At 43.2% G+C, this 18,496-nt stretch overlaps 1 protein-coding gene and 1 long non-coding RNA gene across 2 annotated transcripts in view; one reads left to right on the top strand and one right to left on the bottom strand.

Annotated features, from left to right (window-relative positions):
- The window catches only part of LOC146693915 (uncharacterized), a 340,133-nt gene that overhangs the window by 51,828 nt on the left and 269,809 nt on the right, over positions 1–18,496 (top strand). The window lies entirely within an intron of this gene.
- Positions 17,399–18,218, bottom strand: LOC146693931 (uncharacterized). The gene is made up of 3 exons (XM_085429665.1): positions 18,133–18,218; positions 17,706–17,988; positions 17,399–17,578 (listed from the first exon to the last, which is right to left on the bottom strand). The coding sequence occupies exons 1-3, from the start codon at positions 18,216–18,218 to the stop codon at positions 17,399–17,401; spliced, it is 549 nt and encodes a 182-aa protein (XP_085285791.1).

The raw sequence follows: 18,496 nt of genomic DNA, 5'->3' as shown, positions 1-18,496 counted from the left end.
TCGCTTGACCCCAGTTGCTCTCATCTGCTCCCCCGTAACACTGCTCTTTTATTGAGGTTACATGAATAAGCATAGGTTCATTAACATATGACGTCTACATACACACAGAGTACCTTGCCTGTGCGTTGTGTGTGTGTGTGTGTGTGTGTGTGTGTGTGTGTGTGTGTGTGTGTGTGTGTGTGTGTGTGTGTGTGTGTGTGTGTGTGTGTGTGTGTGGTCAGAGTGTGACCCCATAATCGACTTCCCTAAACCTGCTGGTCTGGAAGTCCAGCAGTTCATCTAAACAGAAGGCACTTAGCCTAAAACAGATATAGATACGTTTATCCTACCATAAAACAATAAGACAAGGTACGACCTCTCCCATGCTCCCAGAATGTGGGTGTGAATGCCAGAGCACTCTGGAATGCACACAACGTCTCTGCAGACTAAGAATCAAACCTCTATCAATCTACAACTAATTATAAAACTCTAAGCATATATAAGTAGATATTTCTAAGCATAAATGACAATAAACAATGCAAATCTAACATAAAGGGGAAAAAAAGGTGAATATTAGATGTCCAGATGTGTGGACAGAATTTTAACAAAGAATGCTAATGGATATGTTGTGTGGTGTTTCAAACTTGCGTTTTTAAAATGAGTGTTCTTCAGTTAAAATTGGATTGGGTAGGATAATGGATAACACTGTATTTAAGTTAAAATGATAACTTCAAATAATAGGATAATTCAATCGAAATCTCCAAATAACCAGTAATTTCCGACGCAAATAGTCATTTACAAATATTGTAACAGATATAAGTGAAAGTTTATTCTCCAGTTTTAAAAAAGAAACTCTTAAAAAAGGAGTTCACACTTGCATGGTTGGTTGTGATTTGTATGTGTTTTTATATAAACATACCACAACCATCTGTGTCTCATTATTGCTGAGCCACCTTTTAGATTAGAGTGACTCCCATCTGGCAGGCTGACTGTCAGACACTTTATCACTCTGCACTCATAGGCAAAAACAATCTACAGCCAGACCTTCCTTGGATTAAGTAAATGGGCACTTTGCGTGATGTAATGTTATGAAATTGCATAATCCATTATAGCTAACAGATCAACGTAGTAAAAAGAGCTCTGTATAATAGCAAATCAGGTCTACTACTAAGTAAAGCTTTTTCTACTGAAGGGAAGTGAAACAGAATCATTTTGCAGTACAGATACCTGTAGAATGTCCTGATGTTGGAGATTTCATACTAAGTGAAATCAGTACAGGCTGTTTTCACGACGAAATGAAAGTCTACACAATGCTGACTCTTAGATCATATCTGCAGAGACGTGACGTGATCTGTGCTGTGAAAGATTAACGTATTTTCTGTAAACTGTTTATGCTCAGCTCAGCTTGTAAAATGCTTCAATCTTTAAAATGACTTGAATGACAAAGCCAGTGAGTCATAATTTACTGGAAAAGTAACAACAGACACTCAGACATACATATCTAAGCAGCCTAGCAGGCTGGCCTGATTATTGCTATCTTGTTTTGTTGTCTCACACACAGACATACACAATAAATATTTCAAATCTTGCAGGAGACTAGTCTCGCAGAAAAATCTGGAGCTGGTCCAGAGTTGGTACCAGTTTTAAAATCAAGTCTGTGGAATTGTGAAGTACCGGTGGTTTTCTGGGGGCGTGTTCTTGGGGATTGGAACACGTTACCCTGGCAACCTAGCAAAAGTTAAGTTTAATGTTTTAAAATGTAGTTAGGCTTGTGAAAAGGTCTATTTTAACTCAAACCATGATCATTTTCAAAACCCCGCTAAATTGTTTGGTGACTATACAAACCACCAAGTGTGGCCTTTTCTCCAGCTGGTAGTGATTAAATACTTAAATAAATAAAAAGTAAGAAAAGCACCACATTTTGAATAGCTGATGCGAAACACAACACATAATCCAAAACAAAAACAAAAACTCCACGAATTTGGTAAATATCAAACTTTTTAGAAAACTAGGTATTTTATAGCGCCCAAACAGGAACTTACATAATGTTGCCCTTGTGGTGGACCACTAGAGGGCTCCACTCACACCCAATGTGGAGGTAAGCATGGATGACAGAGCTCTCAGTTCTCACTCCTTTATTCCTCTCCAACATTAACTGAACACATCGCACCACAAAGATGATCAGGTGGTCCCGGCCCAGGCCCCTCGCCGCAGCCGCCCACCTGCAACCGGGCTGATGGATTCTGTTTTTTCCCCCAGGAGCGCCCCACAACCAACGGAGCCCGAGTTGTCTGCTGCAATCTACAGATTGTTCAATGACTGCAGCTTTTTCTGACCGCCAGAGCCAGCCTCGCTCCCGGGCTGGGTTTCCCACATGTGGACTGGAGAAGCCGGGTATCAAACCTTACAATTAGTAGACAATCACTCTACCCCCTGGTCACAGCTTCTGGGTGTCTTCTTCCTAATGGACAGAAGGGGGTGACTCTTTTTGCTAAAAAAAAAAAAAAAAAAAAAGATTGTTTAGAACTGCTGAGCTGTGGAAACTCAGTCCTTCAGCTCTTTTGGACAGCAACCTCAGTAAATAGTTTAATGGTGAGTTTGTGGTCCTGGTCACTGGTCGTACTGAAGTGAACTTGATATACATTTTGTAAATCATACTTTCCCATGAAAGTTCAAGAGGACAATAAAGACTGGTATGGCTTAGGATTTAAATGACAAGTCGCTGCTGTACTGCTTGTAATGCATTGCCCTCATTACATCATTGCATCATTACATCCGGTTGTGTGCTCGTGCAGGGGGCCTGTATTTATGCCTGAAGGGTCTTCGAGTTTTAATCTGCCAATGAAAACTGTGACCAAGTTCACCTCATTGTTTTCCTCTGCCCTTCTAACACCAAATATAGACATTGTTGCCAGTACATCTGCTTGGAAAACTTGTTTTTTTTTCACAGACACAGTGTCTTCTCATTTAAATCAGTTCAGATCCACTTAAAACAATCCTTGTCATGAATCTACTAGTATTAAATGAAAACTTCATTGTTTAAAAGTCAAATGACACATGAATGATAACATAATGTAAACAGTAATACTGTAATCTACATCTTGCATAGCTCTCTGTTAGGAATAGGTTAGGCAGCCCTGATCTCTAAGTGCAAACAGTCATCATGACACTGTCGACTGTCTAGCTCTTTAAATCTGTGTTTATCAGTCATTAATCCGTTCTCCTCTCCTTTCCCTGCCCATCCCCCCTTGTAAACTAAATGTACCGCCAAAAATCTAGTGATCATTGTTTTTGGCAGGAAAAACAGTAATATGAGAATTTCCTGTCTTGTGGTGACTTTCTGTTTTCTTTCCAGGAAACTAAATGCTTTGAATTTTCTTATAGATTTGTTCCTTGCGATCCTTGTGTCTTATGAAGCCTACAAACTGTTATGTTTTTCATTTTATCGGCAAGAGATGTCCTCCCTTAGGTATCCTCGCCTCAAAATAAAACAACGGCAAAAACAGCATCTTTTGTTTATAGAAGTTTTTCTTGAGATTCAAGGTAATTCTGTGGTCAAAAGGTCAAACTGAGTATTAGATAGAAGAAACTAGAAAGTCAAAATAGAGACTAAATGTTAAATAATATGGAAGGCTTTTGTTTGTAGAAAGGTTTTGTCTTTGTGTGTATATGAATTAACTCATTGGTGTGTATTTGAGGATCTCTTGACACCTCAAAGACAGTCATCCCTGGCAGGACTACAGATGGACTGTGTTTGAGGGCTTTAATTGCTTACGTGCACAAACTCACACACACATACATGCATACAAACACAAACTGAGTGTAACACATTTATACAATGTTTTAACATGGAGGCTAATTTTAAAAAAAAAAGAAGAAGAACAATACCTCTTGTGATTCATTAGAAATATAAAAAGCAAGACCTCTGCAACAACTTCTGTCTCTTAAGTACTCTATGCCATCGTTCAGTCAGAGAACAAATAATTCATCCCTTCAGTTCTCTATATGACTTATCGGAGGAAGAGAAGCCTGTCAAGGCTACATTAAAGTAATACCCTTAGACAGGTTAAAGAGATGCAACAGTCCATTAAAATAAAATGAAAATTTTATGATCAGGATTTCTAAGGCCACATTATTCCAACTTCTTCGCATGCATTCGGTGCAATTTTATTTAATGTTAGTTTAAGAGTAAGTGAACTTATAAAAAATACATGAGTACTATTACAAAGTTTTGAAGATTTTTTTCATATTAGATTTAGATAATGCATGCTACTTTAGGAGAATGATGAATTCTAATGCCTGTATAATAGAGCTTCAGTTTTGACTATAAGGAAAGAAAATTTTTAGGTGTTTGACAACAGTCCATCCGGTGTCCTTCATACTGAAATTGTAATTCTGGAGACCCAAAAGATTGTAAAATGGTGAGAAGTTCAAAGGTTTTCGCAGGTCTCAGTTCCACAAGTCTTGAGACCAGTAGGTAACCGTTGCTAGGGAAAGATGTGTATTCCCTGACCAGTTGGTGATGGTTGCTGGGTGTCGCTAGGTAAAATCAGTCACAAAAGGATTGCTGCTACAAAAACCTTGTTGTAAATGCTTTGGTTGCTAGCAAATTGCTGTGGTTGCCCAACGTTTGCATAGAAGATGCCAACCTGTGAGCAAACACTAACCAACTGCGACCCCGGCAGTAGTGAACGTTTAAAAAGTCCAAACTGCAAACAGAAAATGTTTGCCATCAAAGTAGAAGTTGTGTCTGTCATGGTCCTGGGCCGTGTTGGCCCAGTATTCTTAGTTCTCTTGTATTTTGGTATTCAGTTCCCTGTTTAGGTTCTGTTTCCTGAGTTGCCCGGTTATGTTGTTCCCTGTGTGCTTTCCCTTTGTGACTCTCACCCCCTGTGTGCCCCTCTATGTATTCATGAGCCCTTGTCCCCTTTCGTGTTTTATTCCATGTTTTCCCCAGCCTGTTATGTCTGTGTTCTCCCCGTGCTCTCTCCTCCTGTCTGAACCTCTGTGTACTTCCTGTTTGACTCTGCCCGTCTCCCGTCAGTGTTATGTTCACCCCGCCCTGTCTCGTTATGGTTATCTGTGTCAGCTGTGTTCCCCGTGTGTTCCCACTTTCCTCGTTAACCCTCTGTGTATTTCTGTCTGCGTCTCCCTCTGTTCGGCGTCGCGTTCTCCCTCATTGCTGTGTGGATTCCCTGTGTCTCCCTACGCGTGTTAGTTTATTGATTCCCAGTTTAGTTGAGTTCTGTATTTCCTATGTTCTGCCTGTCAGCAATAAAGCTGCTTTTGAGTTCATCCCCGTGTTTGTGAATCTTGCGATTGGGTCCTCCTCCCGCCTGCCACACAGCCGATCATGACAGAAGAACGCGACTCCGACATGGACCCAGCGATTCACAACCCCTCCGCTGACCTCCGGGAGGATCTGATTTATACAGTGGAGTATTACTGTCAGGAGTGGGTGGCGCTGCCCGAGGGTGAGTACCGGGAGACCGTAGCCGTCCGTCTACAGCGGATGGTGTCCGGACTCCCGTGGCTATTCGGCGCGCTCCGCCCCCACATCCAGGACTTCCTCGTCTCCACTGTAGGCGTCCTCCCGGAGCAGTCACTCCCGTACGAAGAGCCAGAGGATGTTCAGCCCGGCCTGCTGACGGATTCGCGGCCCGGCTCGTCTCCTCCCCCTTCCCGGAGAAAACGGCGTCCCCGCCGTCGCCGTTCCCGAGCAGCGGAGCAGTTTTCACCCCTGGGAGAGAGTGACCGTGTGTCACACTCTCAGCCCGAGCCTTCGGGTCCCGGACTCCATAACTCATGCACAATCGCGAGTGGCGCTGTTTTTTTTGACACCGGACTTGGATAATTCTGTTCCCTTTTTTTTTGGACTCCAGGGACACTATACAGCGAGGCACCTCCGTGCCCGATCATTCACCGGGTGCTCTCGCTGGTAACCCCTGTGTTTTTGAGCCCTCTGATTCAGGAAACGCTCGCAGCGTTTCCTTTGGTTCAGCGGATATGACGGTGTCACCCGTGGAGGTAACTGAACCTAAGACTGTTATTTCTCACCAGACTCATCTACACACTGCTACTAGCATTGTAGCCCCGCAGAACTGTGTTACTCCGCCCTTGGACTCTAGGGCTGTGACTCCCAGTGTTGCTCCTTTAGTTTCTCAGGTTGTGGTTTTTTCTGTGCCCCAACTTGAAAGTGTTAACTCGGACGTTACCTGTGCAACCTCACCTTTTCCCATGCCTGCTAAGGTCAAGAACCGCAAGGTTTCGTCTGCTATAGACAGACTAGCAAGAGATTTTGGTTTGAGCTCTACCGAGCTGTTTGCACAGGTTCACTTTTCTGTTCCCCGGTTAAGTTGGTTTAACTCTGTGCACCATGCTTTTCAGCCAGGTTTCATGGACTCTGTGTGCACTACGTCTCGGGCTACGTCCGGTACGGCTGCGAGTAGCGTGGTTCCACATCCAGGTCATCCGGACGCTGCTTGTATGAGTTTTCCTGTACCTGTGGCTGCCCCTAGACCCACTCTTTCCAAGACTGCTAATGATGCCCTGGACAACTTAAACACAGCAGCGATGCTAGATCCAGCCCACCATAAGTCTCTGTTTACTGACATTGTATTTGACTTCAACAACTTAGTTCACCCAGTCACTGTTTCTGTTCCTATGTGTCGCTCTCCACCTCCAGTTCCTATAACCAGGGCAGCGCAGGCCCAGCTTTCCCTTGCACCCGTACCTACCCCTCGGGTGAGGGTGGCTGAGGTCCAGCTGGTCCCTGCTTCTATCCTCAGCCTGGCAGAGGCTCCGTTCATCCCGGCACCCGTACCTATCCCTCGGGTGGGGTTGATGGACATTCAGCCGTCACCTCAACCACAAGCGCACCTACCACTACACCTGGCATCCCTGTCCACAACGCAGTCTGTAGCTCAGTCATTAGCACAGTTTCTTGTTTTGTCACCAGTCCAGACTTTAGCACAGTTAGCAGCTCATTTACCCGCTCAGTCATCCGCTCCGTTGTCACCTCAGTTTCTTCCATTGCTTGTTCAGTTCTTAGCTCAGTTAGTAACTTTGTTTCCTGATCAGTCAGTAGTTCAGCAACTCGTCCAGTCACCGCCATCCTCTGCTAGAAGCTCTTGTGAGCTCACTCAGCCAGTTGAGGACAGCGTCGTGCTGACAAAGCTTGGACAGACTGTTAGCCCTGCACAGCCCCAGCCGTTGCCTTCTAAGCCGACTGCGCGCCCTGTGCAGCCACAGTTAGTGTCCCCTCAGCCAGAAGTCTCTGCACCAGCTGGCTCTGCACCTGTTTCCGCTGGGGGTTCAGGAGGACCCCTCCAGCCGCTCCTCGTCTCCGCTGGGTGTTCAAGAGAACCTCTCCCGCACTCCGGCCTCCTGAACTGCTCCGTCGTCTCCTTCGTCGCCGCCGCTGCCTTGCGCGCGGCCGGCCTCCTGAACTGCTCCATCGTCTCCTTCGTCGCCGCCGTTGCCTTGCGCGCGGTCGGCCCCCTGAACTGCTCCGTCGTCTCCTTCGTCGCCGCCGCTGCCTTCCGCTGCCTTCCGCTGCCTTCCGCTGCCTTCCGCTGCCTTCCGCGCGGTCGGCCCCCTGAACTGCTCCATCGTCTCCTTCGCTGCCACCGCTACCTTCCGCGCGGCTGGCCTCCTGAACTGCTCCATCGTCTCCTTGGCCGCCGCCTTCTTCCACGCGGCCGGCCTCCGGACCAGCTCTGTCTCCTGTGCCACCCGCGTGGTCGGCCCCCCGACCGTGTGACCCATGAACTTTTGTGCCGGTGGGCTCTGGGTCGGCCCCCTGAACTTTATTTGAACTATGGTCTTGTGCTCCTGTGTTTTCTGTTGTTCGTTTTTGTTTCCTGTTCTGGTCCCTCCGTCCTGGTCCCCCGCCTCCCGCCCTGGGTGGGTTGTTTTCTGTTTTTGTCTTGGTTCTCGGGTTTTGGCTGTCGGGAGCCAGCCCTTGTGGGGGGGGTACTGTCATGGTCCTGGGCCGTGTTGGCCCAGTATTCTTAGTTCTCTTGTATTTTGGTATTCAGTTCCCTGTTTAGGTTCTGTTTCCTGAGTTGCCCGGTTATGTGGTTCCCTGTGTGCTTTCCCTTTGTGACTCTCACCCCCTGTGTGCCCCTCTATGTATTCATGAGCCCTTGTCCCCTTTCGTGTTTTATTCCATGTTTTCCCCAGCCTGTTATGTCTGTGTTCTCCCCGTGCTCTCTCCTCCTGTCTGAACCTCTGTGTACTTCCTGTTTGACTCTGCCCGTCTCCCGTCAGTGTTATGTTCACCCCGCCCTGTCTCGTTATGGTTATCTGTGTCAGCTGTGTTCCCCGTGTGTTCCCACTTTCCTCGTTAACCCTCTGTGTATTTCTGTCTGCGTCTCCCTCTGTTCGGCGTCGCGTTCTCCCTCATTGCTGTGTGGATTCCCTGTGTCTCCCTACGAGTGTTGTCTTACTGCTAAAACCCCCCAAAATGGACAACCTTTACTTTGAAAGAAAGCAATGTCTGTTTCCTGTCTGATTTTAGTTTTCACACTTTCTCTACTGCTCAGCGAGCAGCTACCAAGTGTTTGCAGACAAGACATCATCTTTCTTGCAAATTACAGGCAACTGCAGGAATCTACTCGCTATCAAACCATTCGCAATGATATGATTTTTGTGTAGCACTGTATACCTCTTAGGTCATAATTCATTACCTTGTAAACTTGTAGTTTTTCCCCATGCTTTAGTTTGTTTTCACAAAGAAAAAATCCAAGTGAGCTAAGGTGAACCAAAATGCGTCACTACAAACCACATGAGAATGCCTGGATCAGATGATGTGTCCTTCATAGGAGAATCAAAAGTAAATACAGGAAGAAGGTGCTGTGTGAGAAAACAGAGAATTTACATTGATTTCAAGGCTAGTTGGCAGCCCCTAAATACCTTTACACAGCTATAGCACCTTCCCACACTGAAAATGAAAAGCATATGTTGCTATGGGACGTTTTTTAGCTCAAACTTGTGTCTTACACCAGGTAGTTGGTGCGGATCACGTTCACACCATAAACTAACTGCTCTGGAGTTCATTTGAAACCGTACCGACACAACCTCCTCCAAAGGGTCTTTATGTGGTTGTTTTGGTGCACCCAAGAGCTTCATCATCATGAGGTATTTGCAACATGTTCAAAGAAGTATTTATTCTTGTGGGATGCAACATCCTGCAACTATATCAGACCAAAGAAATAGTCAAGTTTGAAGTTGTTGCATAAGCAGTTCATGAGAAAGCTGCAGCTGGCCCATTCTGAACAGGCACTAAACTGACATTTAGTCAGTTTAGCAGATAAAGTTCCTGTCATTTCACATTTATAAGTACATATTAAGACCGGTCACTTTGAAGTTTCACTCAACCAAAGCTAAGCACTAATTATCTGTGCAAGAGTCTACAATCTCTGGTTATTAGCACTAATGGTTACCCATTCCACAGTTTGGGTTGGACTGTCTTTAATAGTTCTCATCATTTCATTTTCATCAAACAGTAAAGTGAATATTTACTTTGCAGTGAGAGAAAGTGTCTTTGAAATCAGCATTGTTGTGGCGCATTCATGCATTTACATTGGTTGCCATCACAGCTGGAACACCATCATTTCTCATTAGGATCAATTTATTGCATATTATGAAAGATTAAGTTCATCTTTTGAGATAATATTGGGAATTTACACTATGCATATAGTAAAAGATAGCGGAGCATAACAATAATATGAATTTGTTGGTTTTGATAATTAAAGTAAAAGTTTAGTGACTTCTCTAAAGAAATGCAAAAACATGATTTTACTATAAGTTGAACCTGAGAAGCCTTTTTTAAACAATTCAGGCACAACAGGCAGTTTAAAATTCTTCTTTATTTAATGATCATACCACACCAAAGATTGTGCTAGAAGAGCCATACAATGGAAAGAACTATAATACATGACCAGTGTTGGGGAGTAACGTAATACATGTACCGCCGTTACGTATTTAAAATACAAAATATGAGTAACTGTATTCCATTACAGTTACCATTTAAAAAGGTGGTATTCAGAATACAGTTACTTTGCTGAAATTAAGGTATTACATGGTGGTATTTTCCTGTTTCATATGTTTGGCTATGGTCTCTCTGTTTTTGGTTTCCACGCCCCAAACAAAACACGCATTAAGAAGCTCTAATGCCTGTGTCTCAATCTCGCGGCCCATGTCACCCCTACTTGCGGCTGCATAATGACATGAAGAAATATTTTTTAAAAATTATTCACAAAAATTATTTAATATGAAGGCAATAGGCAGAATGCTACAAGCATAGCTCTAAAGAATGTAGCTTCATGGGCAGTGTAGTCCGTGCTGCAGCGAGAATGGACTGCCATACACGTTATGTGTCTGTGAACGAGGGAGGGAGAAAAAGGAAAAGTAAGAGCTGTCACTGAGCAGAAACAGGAGCTGGAAGCATGTAAATATAATAATAACCACTGCAGCCAAAAAGAGTGCCTGACGAGCCCAGTTGTAAGTAAGCTGCTAAGACTCGACTGTACACCGTGTTCGCGTTTGCCTCTCAAACAATAAGTTCCGTTGGAGCAGCCTTTCAACGCCTCTCTCTGTCTCTCGCTAGCAAAGTTGACCCAGATAACAAAGTAAAGCTAGTTTTCGGTTACGAGCCCGACACGAACCCGACATATTGAAGCCCATACCATGAAGCCCCCAGCACACGGTTTTTGTGCTGATGTTAATGCCAGAGTAGAGTTCTGCAGTTATTGAATCAGCAGAGCGTTGGCAACTTACTATATACCTCAGTACTCAACGACCACTCTCTGTAACTTTATTTGGTCTGACACTGAGTTGTAGCTGAGTTGCTGTGGTTCTGAAACACTTCCTCTTTGCCATAATTCCACTTAAGGTTGATCGTGGATTATTAATGATGGAAGAAACTTCAAGAGCTGACCTATAGCTTCAGTGCCATCCTGTTACCATACTCGAGTTCAGTCTTTAGAATAACCCATTCTTTTACAAAGGTTTCAGTGAAATAAAGTGGGTCTAACAGACTCCATGAGCTAGGCTCTTAATTTCATACACCTGTGGCATTGGGACTGAAAACGCCTGGCTTGAAAGATTAAGAGGTGTGACCCAACAAACTGAGGACTGAGGACAAAATTAGCTGGGTCCCAGGTGGGTTTACCAAGTGGGCCCCAAATATTAGCACTGCTTCTCCCCATTTGGGCCCCACATGTGTGTGTTGGCTGGGTATTTTTGTGTTTTGGAGCATATTTTGAAAAAGGATCTGTAAGTTACATCAAAATTTACCAGTTCAACTTTACACATTTCAAAGTGGTCTTCAAATTTAAATCTTAGTAGCATGACTACTGGACTACTAGGTTTAATTAAAAATAAAACACACACCCCACTACATCTACTGCCATTTTTGGTTTTTCTGTTCTCATACTGATTTCCTACTAGGAGGTCAGTCTAACAAGAGTTCTCTTTGTCTCTCCTCCATCCCCCTATTGTTTTGTACATTTGATTGTTTTTCTTTATGCTACCTGTTCTGACCTGTCTACCTGATGTGATGTTTGTGTATTGTATGTATGGTCAGAAGAGGTCCAATTTTGCTGCAGGCAATTGCAAGTGACAAATAAATGGCTTCATCATTTGAGTCAGATGTTTTAATAGTCTTTTCCAGACAGCAAAATTGTAGTCAGTATTGTAATAGAAAGGAAATGGATTTTCAAGTTGTTGGTCCTCGTCACAGCTGCGAATAGAAGTGTTTACATGTCAGCAAAGATAACCTTTGTTGAACATCTGTAATCAGACAGTTGTTATTCTTCACCATTCTTTTGTCCATTCATCCTCTAAGCATCCCACACCATCACATTGTGCATAATATGTGTTCTCTGCAACAGTAATAGTACTGTAATAATCATTCATGATGCAAAAGTGTTCATTTTTTTCATGTTGAAGTCGGTCATCAAGACATGAATGTATTTCCATGAAATGGTACGTGATCCAGGAAAGTAAAGGGAATCAAAGCTACTCTGTAGTTTCCCAGTTTTTCAATTTTTTAAATGAAAACAGCACTTTTGTTTTCTGTCCAAACTCTTTCATTAAGCGCTTCTCCAGTATACAGAGAACATGCAGGAGCCAACGATATTCAGCCAAAGGTTAAAAGTTGAAGTTTAAAGGGAAATTGACCCCTATAGTTTTTTATTGTTTATTTGTTAAAAGGTTTATGTGATTTAGGTTTTCCTCACATCGCGGTGAGACCAGCTTTGTCGCAAAATTAGTAAAATCTGAGTTACGACGAAATCGAGACGAAAAAAATGTTACGAGTCAGGGGTCTGGTCAGGACTCTGTGTGTGTGTGTGTGTGTGTGTGTGTGTGTGTGTGTGTGTGTGTGTGTGTGTGTGTGTGTGTGTGTTTGTACAAAAGAGGGGTTTCACAATGTGGATTTCACGGTCTGGTGCCTCGCATGCATGAAAGGAGGGATGTGAGAGATGACAGAGAAAGGGATGAAAGGGGAAGAACAGAGGGTACAGCGTGACACAAAGGAGGAATAGACCACGGTGTATATTATGCAACACCAATTGAGCTTTTTAAATTCTCATCATAGTAGTTAATAACACTTTAGGCTCCTCTCAAAAGGAGATAAGAGAAATATGTAAACTATACTAATCGAGCTAGGCAAGAATAAGGCTTACAGTAAGAAAAAGGTTGCCAGTTAACCTGACTTAACCCTGCTGACAGGGCAAAACCCTCGAGCTGATATATTCAGGGTCAGACTCTGCAAGGAGCTGAGATGAACCCCAGCTGCTCGGTTCCTCTTGCGCTTCAGTTTTATGGATCATTTAGCTTGTTATGCTGCCATCTTGGGTTCATGTCTAGTGTGGAGGATGTATTTAATTTTACTTGCTGCAAATGAGCAATGCAAGGGAGCCTATTTATGCTACCTCTTTTTCTATAGCAATCTACAGTATAGGGATCGCTCAGCACAATAACAGCAAGAGAAAACGTGTGACATCAGAATATTTGACATTTACATTAAACACGTGTAGTTAAAGGATTTTCATGTAGTTAAGAGATTGGAGTTACTAAGCACTGGGAATTAGAAAGTAGGATGAAGATGTTGACAAAGACAGCCAAAGAGCCTTCCTATCTGGTGGGTTTCCGTTATATATAAGTTTATATGTCTTTGTGGAATCAGATAAGTCAGGCTAAGCTTGTTATCACTGGGTAAGAACATACTGATATCTTTTGGGCTAATACTGTAGGTCCAATCTTTAAAATGAAAAGAAGAAAATTAGAATAGCATGAATGTGCCAGCCGGCCTTTATGTGCTATATAATTGGGTACTTTCCTTTACAAACATAACGTTTATTTTTTTACCCCACTAGATTTTTTTCTTGCCATAATCTCACTTTAAAGTTTTAATTATTACTAATTTATTCTCATTCCCACCCGACATGACATGGTTGATAATGACTACCACTCTTTCAAAAATCATCCTCCTCACACTACCTCTTCCCATTTTTCCTTTGTCTCCTCTAATCCATCATCGCACTTATCCTCTCATTTCCTCTCTCACTCCTATCCAGTGTCTCTTTCCTTGTCAGGTGTCTGAAGTCAGTTTATTAATGCCAAGAAATGAGCACGATGCATTTCCACCTTCATTATCTTCCCTTTCCCATCCACATATTCCTCTTTTACTTTTTGTGTCACTCATCGCCTTTTTGCCTCTGATGACTATCATGACAAAGTCTTTCTCATTTCTGTTCTTTTTGTTCTCTCTGGACTCTGGCAGCTCTCTCTGCAAAATTATCTTCACAGAGAGCTGATCTGCTGTGACCGATCTAAAGCCTGTGGGGAAACACTTCCCTCTAGGATAATCAAGCAAGGAAGTGAAAAAGTTATTATTTTAAATGAGTAGGAAGCTCAAGAGGCACATTACAGCTCATTAGTCTGCTGAGGACTGACAGGACAATGACGCAATTCACTCTAGACTAAATCTTTAACAGAGAGATGCTGAGATGCACATGCAAACACATGCATATGTAGAAACACATGCAATTAAAGACAAAAAACTGATGGGTTAAAACTACATAGTGCACAACAGCATGTTGATAACTAAGTACTCAGATAACACACACCAATTAGTTAAACTGCAGGAATGTCTTAAAGACATAAAGACCTGGATGGCCGCTAACTTTCTGCTTCTTAATTCAGATTAAATTGAGGTTATTGTACTCGGCCCTGAAAAGCTTAGAAATATTGTATCTAACTAGATTCTTACTCTGGATGGCATTACCTCGGCCTCCAGTAACGCTGTGAGGAACCTTGGAGTCATTTTTGACCAGGACATGTCCTTCAACGCACATATTAAACAAATATGTAAGACTGCTGATTTGCGCAGCATCTCTAAAATTAGAAATATCTCAGAGTGACGCTGAAAAACTAGTTCATGCGTTTATTACTTCCAGGCTGGACGACTGTTATTCATTATTATCAGGATGTCCAAAAAACTCGCTGAAAAGCCTTCAGCTAATCCAAAATGCTGCAGCAAGAGTCCTGACAGGGACTAGAAAGAGAGAGCAGATTTCTCCTGTTTTGGCTTCCCTTCATTGGCTCCAGATCCAGAATTGAATTCAAAATCCTGCTCCTCACATACAAGGTCTTAAATAACAGGCCTCATCTTACCCTAATAAACTTATAATACCATACCACCCCATTAGAGCACTTCGCTCTCGCTCTGCAGGCCTACTTGTTGTTCCTAGAGTATTTAAAAGTAGAATGGGAGGGAGAGCCTTCAGTTTTCAGGCCCCTCTTCTGTGGAACCAGCTTCCAGTTTGGATTCGGGAGACAGACACTATCTCTACTTTTAAGATTAGGCTTAAAACGTTCCTTTTTGCTAAAGCATATAGTTAGGGCTGGACCAGGTGACCCTGAATCCTCCCTTAGTTATGCTGCAATAGACGTAGGCTGCCGGGGGATTCCCATGATGCATTGAGTTTTTCCTTTCCAGTCACTTCTCTGCATTGAATCATACCTGTTATTAACCTCTGTCTCTCTTCCACAGCATGTCTTTATCCCGTTTTCCTTCTCTCACCCTAAGCAGCAGCAGATGGCCGCCCCTCCCTGAGCTTGGTTCTGCCGGAGGTTTCTTCCTGTTAAAAGGGAGTTTTTCCTTCCCACTGTCGCCAAAGCGCTTGCTCACAGGGGGTCATATGATTGTTGGATTTTTCTCTATATCTCTTATTATAGGATTTACTGTACAATATAAAGCGCCTTGAGGTAACTGTTGTTGTGATTTGGCGCTATATAAATAAAATTGAATTGAAGTATAACTGAAGGATGGACGCAGTCGGCAGAAATATTTACTACCATTTTAATGATGCTCAGTTATCCTTCACACTATTACACCAATAGCAGCTGAACTGTTGGTACAAAGCAGGATGGAGCCGTGCTTCCATGGTCCATGGTTTCCCTAAAAACGTATTAGACCAGGAAATGTTTTTCCAATCTTCTGTTGTCCAATTCTGGTAAACTGTGCATATTGTAGCCTTGGTTTCCTGTTTTTAGCTGAAATTATGTCATTATTAAGGTTAAGAGAAATTGTGGGTTGCAATTATATTTTGGGTAAAACAGCCCTTAATTGCTTTTTATATAATTGTGTAATGCATTAACAGTGTGTGAATGTATGCGTGAATGGGTGGATGACTGGATATGTAAAGCGCTTTGGGGTCCTTAGGGACTAGTAAAGCGCTATATAAATACAGTCCATTTACTTGTATGTAAATGGACTCACTTTAAGTGACATTTTATCACCAGACTCTGGAGTTTCCCTCAGATCCTGGAAACAGGCGAACCTCAGATTTTTCTTTTTAACTGAACTTGCAAGTCTCAACTTTCTTTCCATTACTTCTGACCTCTTGTGATCTTTCCTCATCTCTCTGATTTCTTATCTCTTTGTCCTCTCTCTGCTCTTGTGTCATTCTTTCTTTGCTGTTGCCTGTATCAAAGCTAATTCCTCCTCTAACAATCTCAGTGATTGGAAGGAAGCTGAAAGCAAATGGCACTACACTTTTTAAATGATGTATCCACCATCATCATAATGGGGCAAATGTAACCCTGACCGAAAGATATGCCTCCGCATGACCTCTCCTGGTTGTTAAATTTGAACAAATCACTGCTCAATCCCATTGAGCCCCATTTCTTTCTACAAAGAGTTTCTTTCCTCTGGGCTTTTAAAGGGTGCCACAGCTTCTTGAAAGAAAACACACTGGGACAACTAGATTTTGCTGGAGCACTGACTAATGAAAAAAGCACTTTAGTCATGGCATAGTTGTTCTTGCAGCTCAAAACTGACATAATTGATTGTTCATTACAGCTCTGCTGTAAGTATAAGCATGCTTTGGATTTTTCAGTGTGGACAAACAGTAAATACGGCGCTGTAGTGAGAGAGATTGAAAGATATATTTATAAAGCTAAAAATATACACATTAGTATCTCATAAAGTTGGCACGCCATTTGTCCCAGACTTATTTTGAACATGTTACAGTTTTTCTCGATTGCTAAAACACATTTCTTGAAACTACGCCTCATATCCTCACAACAGTAAACACAAATCCATAACATCTCACTCAATTTCCCAAACATCCTATTTCCAGGTCAAAATGAAGCTCTACACCCAAAACTATTCACTCCTGCTGAAAAACCAAACTTTGCCCTCAGACATCAAACACAAGCCCTCAAAAACACACACACTACAACAGAGTTTTGCACACTGGTACAATTAATTCAAAACAATAGTTCCAAAACAAATAGGTTGCTTATGGTTCTCCCCTTCAAAACCCTTGTCACATGATAAACACAAAAGACGCAACCAATGTATGTACAGTGGCACATTGTCATTCATGTACTATACAGTACAACACACACCAGAAACATTATCCCACCTCAGCATCTTGTCTTTGGTCTGGGTCAGGCCAGAGAATCTCATCCACATCACAGGCTATATTGGCCCCAGCCAGGCAGCGGGGGTAAAATCCTCTTGCATGCCTGATCCACCCCTGGCATGCATCTACTGATATGTCTAGGCAGGCCTCTTCCATGGCCTGAAGGAGGTGAACACGGACATAAGGTTCTCGGTCATACACTTTCCACCGCCATGCCGAAAATAACTCCTCTATCGGGTTTAGAAAGGGAGAGTATGCAGGCAGAAAGATATTAGAAAACCTTGGGTAAACCAGTCACGAACCAGAGCAGCGCGATGGAAGCTGACGTTATCCCACACAACAACGTAGTGAGGCTGCTCTGGCTGTGCTGGTTCCCTGTAGTCCAGCTGGAACATATGTTGTCTTAAACCATCACGAAAAGCAAGGAGAAGCATAGTGTTATAGGGTCCTAGTACGCCATGGCGGTGGAGTACCCCTCATTGGCTGATGGCTGCGCACATAGTGACATTCCCCCCACGCTGACCAGGGACATTTACAATAGCCCGATGGCCAATTATGTTCCTCCCCCTTTTCCTTCTTTTGGTCAGGTTAAAACCTGCCTCATCCACAAAGATTATTTCATGGGGAACAGGCCGTCCTTCAATCTCAAAGATTCTCTGCAGAACACATAACACAGTAGAGTCAATCGGTACCCTGAACCACAGTTCAAGAGTGCTGAAATGGCAGCATAAACTGCCATGCTGTGATGGTACACAATACTTTATACAGTATCAAAACTCATACCTGAACATATTCCACACGTTGGTTTTTCACTCTGTCAGAGTTTCGTTCGAAAGGGACTCGGTATGCCTGTTTCATCCGGAATTGATTCTTTCGGAGGATGCGGTCAATTGTGGAGAGGCTGATGGCATTTATGCCTCGAAAAAGATGATCATCCTCAATCACTCTCCTTTGAATCTCTTGCAGGCAGATTACATTATTTGCAATTACCATGTTTACAAGTTCCCTCTCTTGCTCCTCCGACAAAAGCCTTAACCTGCCTCCACCAGGTGGTCGTCTCTGTGTCCTACAAAAATAGAAGCACTCATTACTGTAACTGTCACACATTCATTTTACAGGCAAATAATGGAAACATACTGAAACTCAAGACACATAAGTTCAGTAACTTAAACGTTACTGTACAAAGCAGTCTTACTGCAAGTACACCTACCTGTTTTCCTCCCTGAAGGTTCTGATGATGGAGGCAACAGTGAAGCGACTCAAATTTGGTTGCACTCGTTGCCCAGCCTCCCTCATAGTCATCCCATGGACAAGGACATGGTCAACTAAAGTGGCTCGAATTTCATCCGAGACTGACTGTCTTCTTGCCCTTGCTCTTCCCCTTCCTTGTCGCCGTCGTTCTCCACCTCCACCTCCTTCACCGCGTCCTCCTCCTCTTCCACCACGTCCTCCTCCTTCACCACGTCCTCTTCCTTTGCATCTCTTTGGATCCATTGTTTCAAACCTGAATGAGCTGACTTTGGCCCTTTTATCTATCCATCGCAGGTTCTGATTGGTGTGTGCTAAATTTTGAC

This window comes from Copadichromis virginalis, linkage group LG14, assembly GCF_057382275.1.
Source record: "Copadichromis virginalis isolate Kocher_CV1m ecotype Utaka linkage group LG14, C_Virginalis_male_GT1.1, whole genome shotgun sequence".
Classification (NCBI taxonomy): domain Eukaryota; kingdom Metazoa; phylum Chordata; class Actinopteri; order Cichliformes; family Cichlidae; genus Copadichromis; species Copadichromis virginalis.
The sequence above is the reverse complement of the archived record's forward strand: the minus strand, read 5'-3'. Positions and strand labels throughout refer to the sequence as shown.

Coding starts and splice junctions, on each gene's coding strand:
- LOC146693931 (XM_085429665.1), bottom strand. CDS start 18,218: ATGAGGGAGGCTGGGCAACGAGTGCAACCAAATTTGAGTCGCTTCACT. Junction 17,989..18,132: donor ACCTTCAGGGAGGAAAACAG/GTAGGTGTACTT, acceptor CTATTTTTGTAG/GACACAGAGACGACCACCTG. Junction 17,579..17,705: donor AACGTGTGGAATATGTTCAG/GTATGAGTTTTG, acceptor TGTGTTCTGCAG/AGAATCTTTGAGATTGAAGG.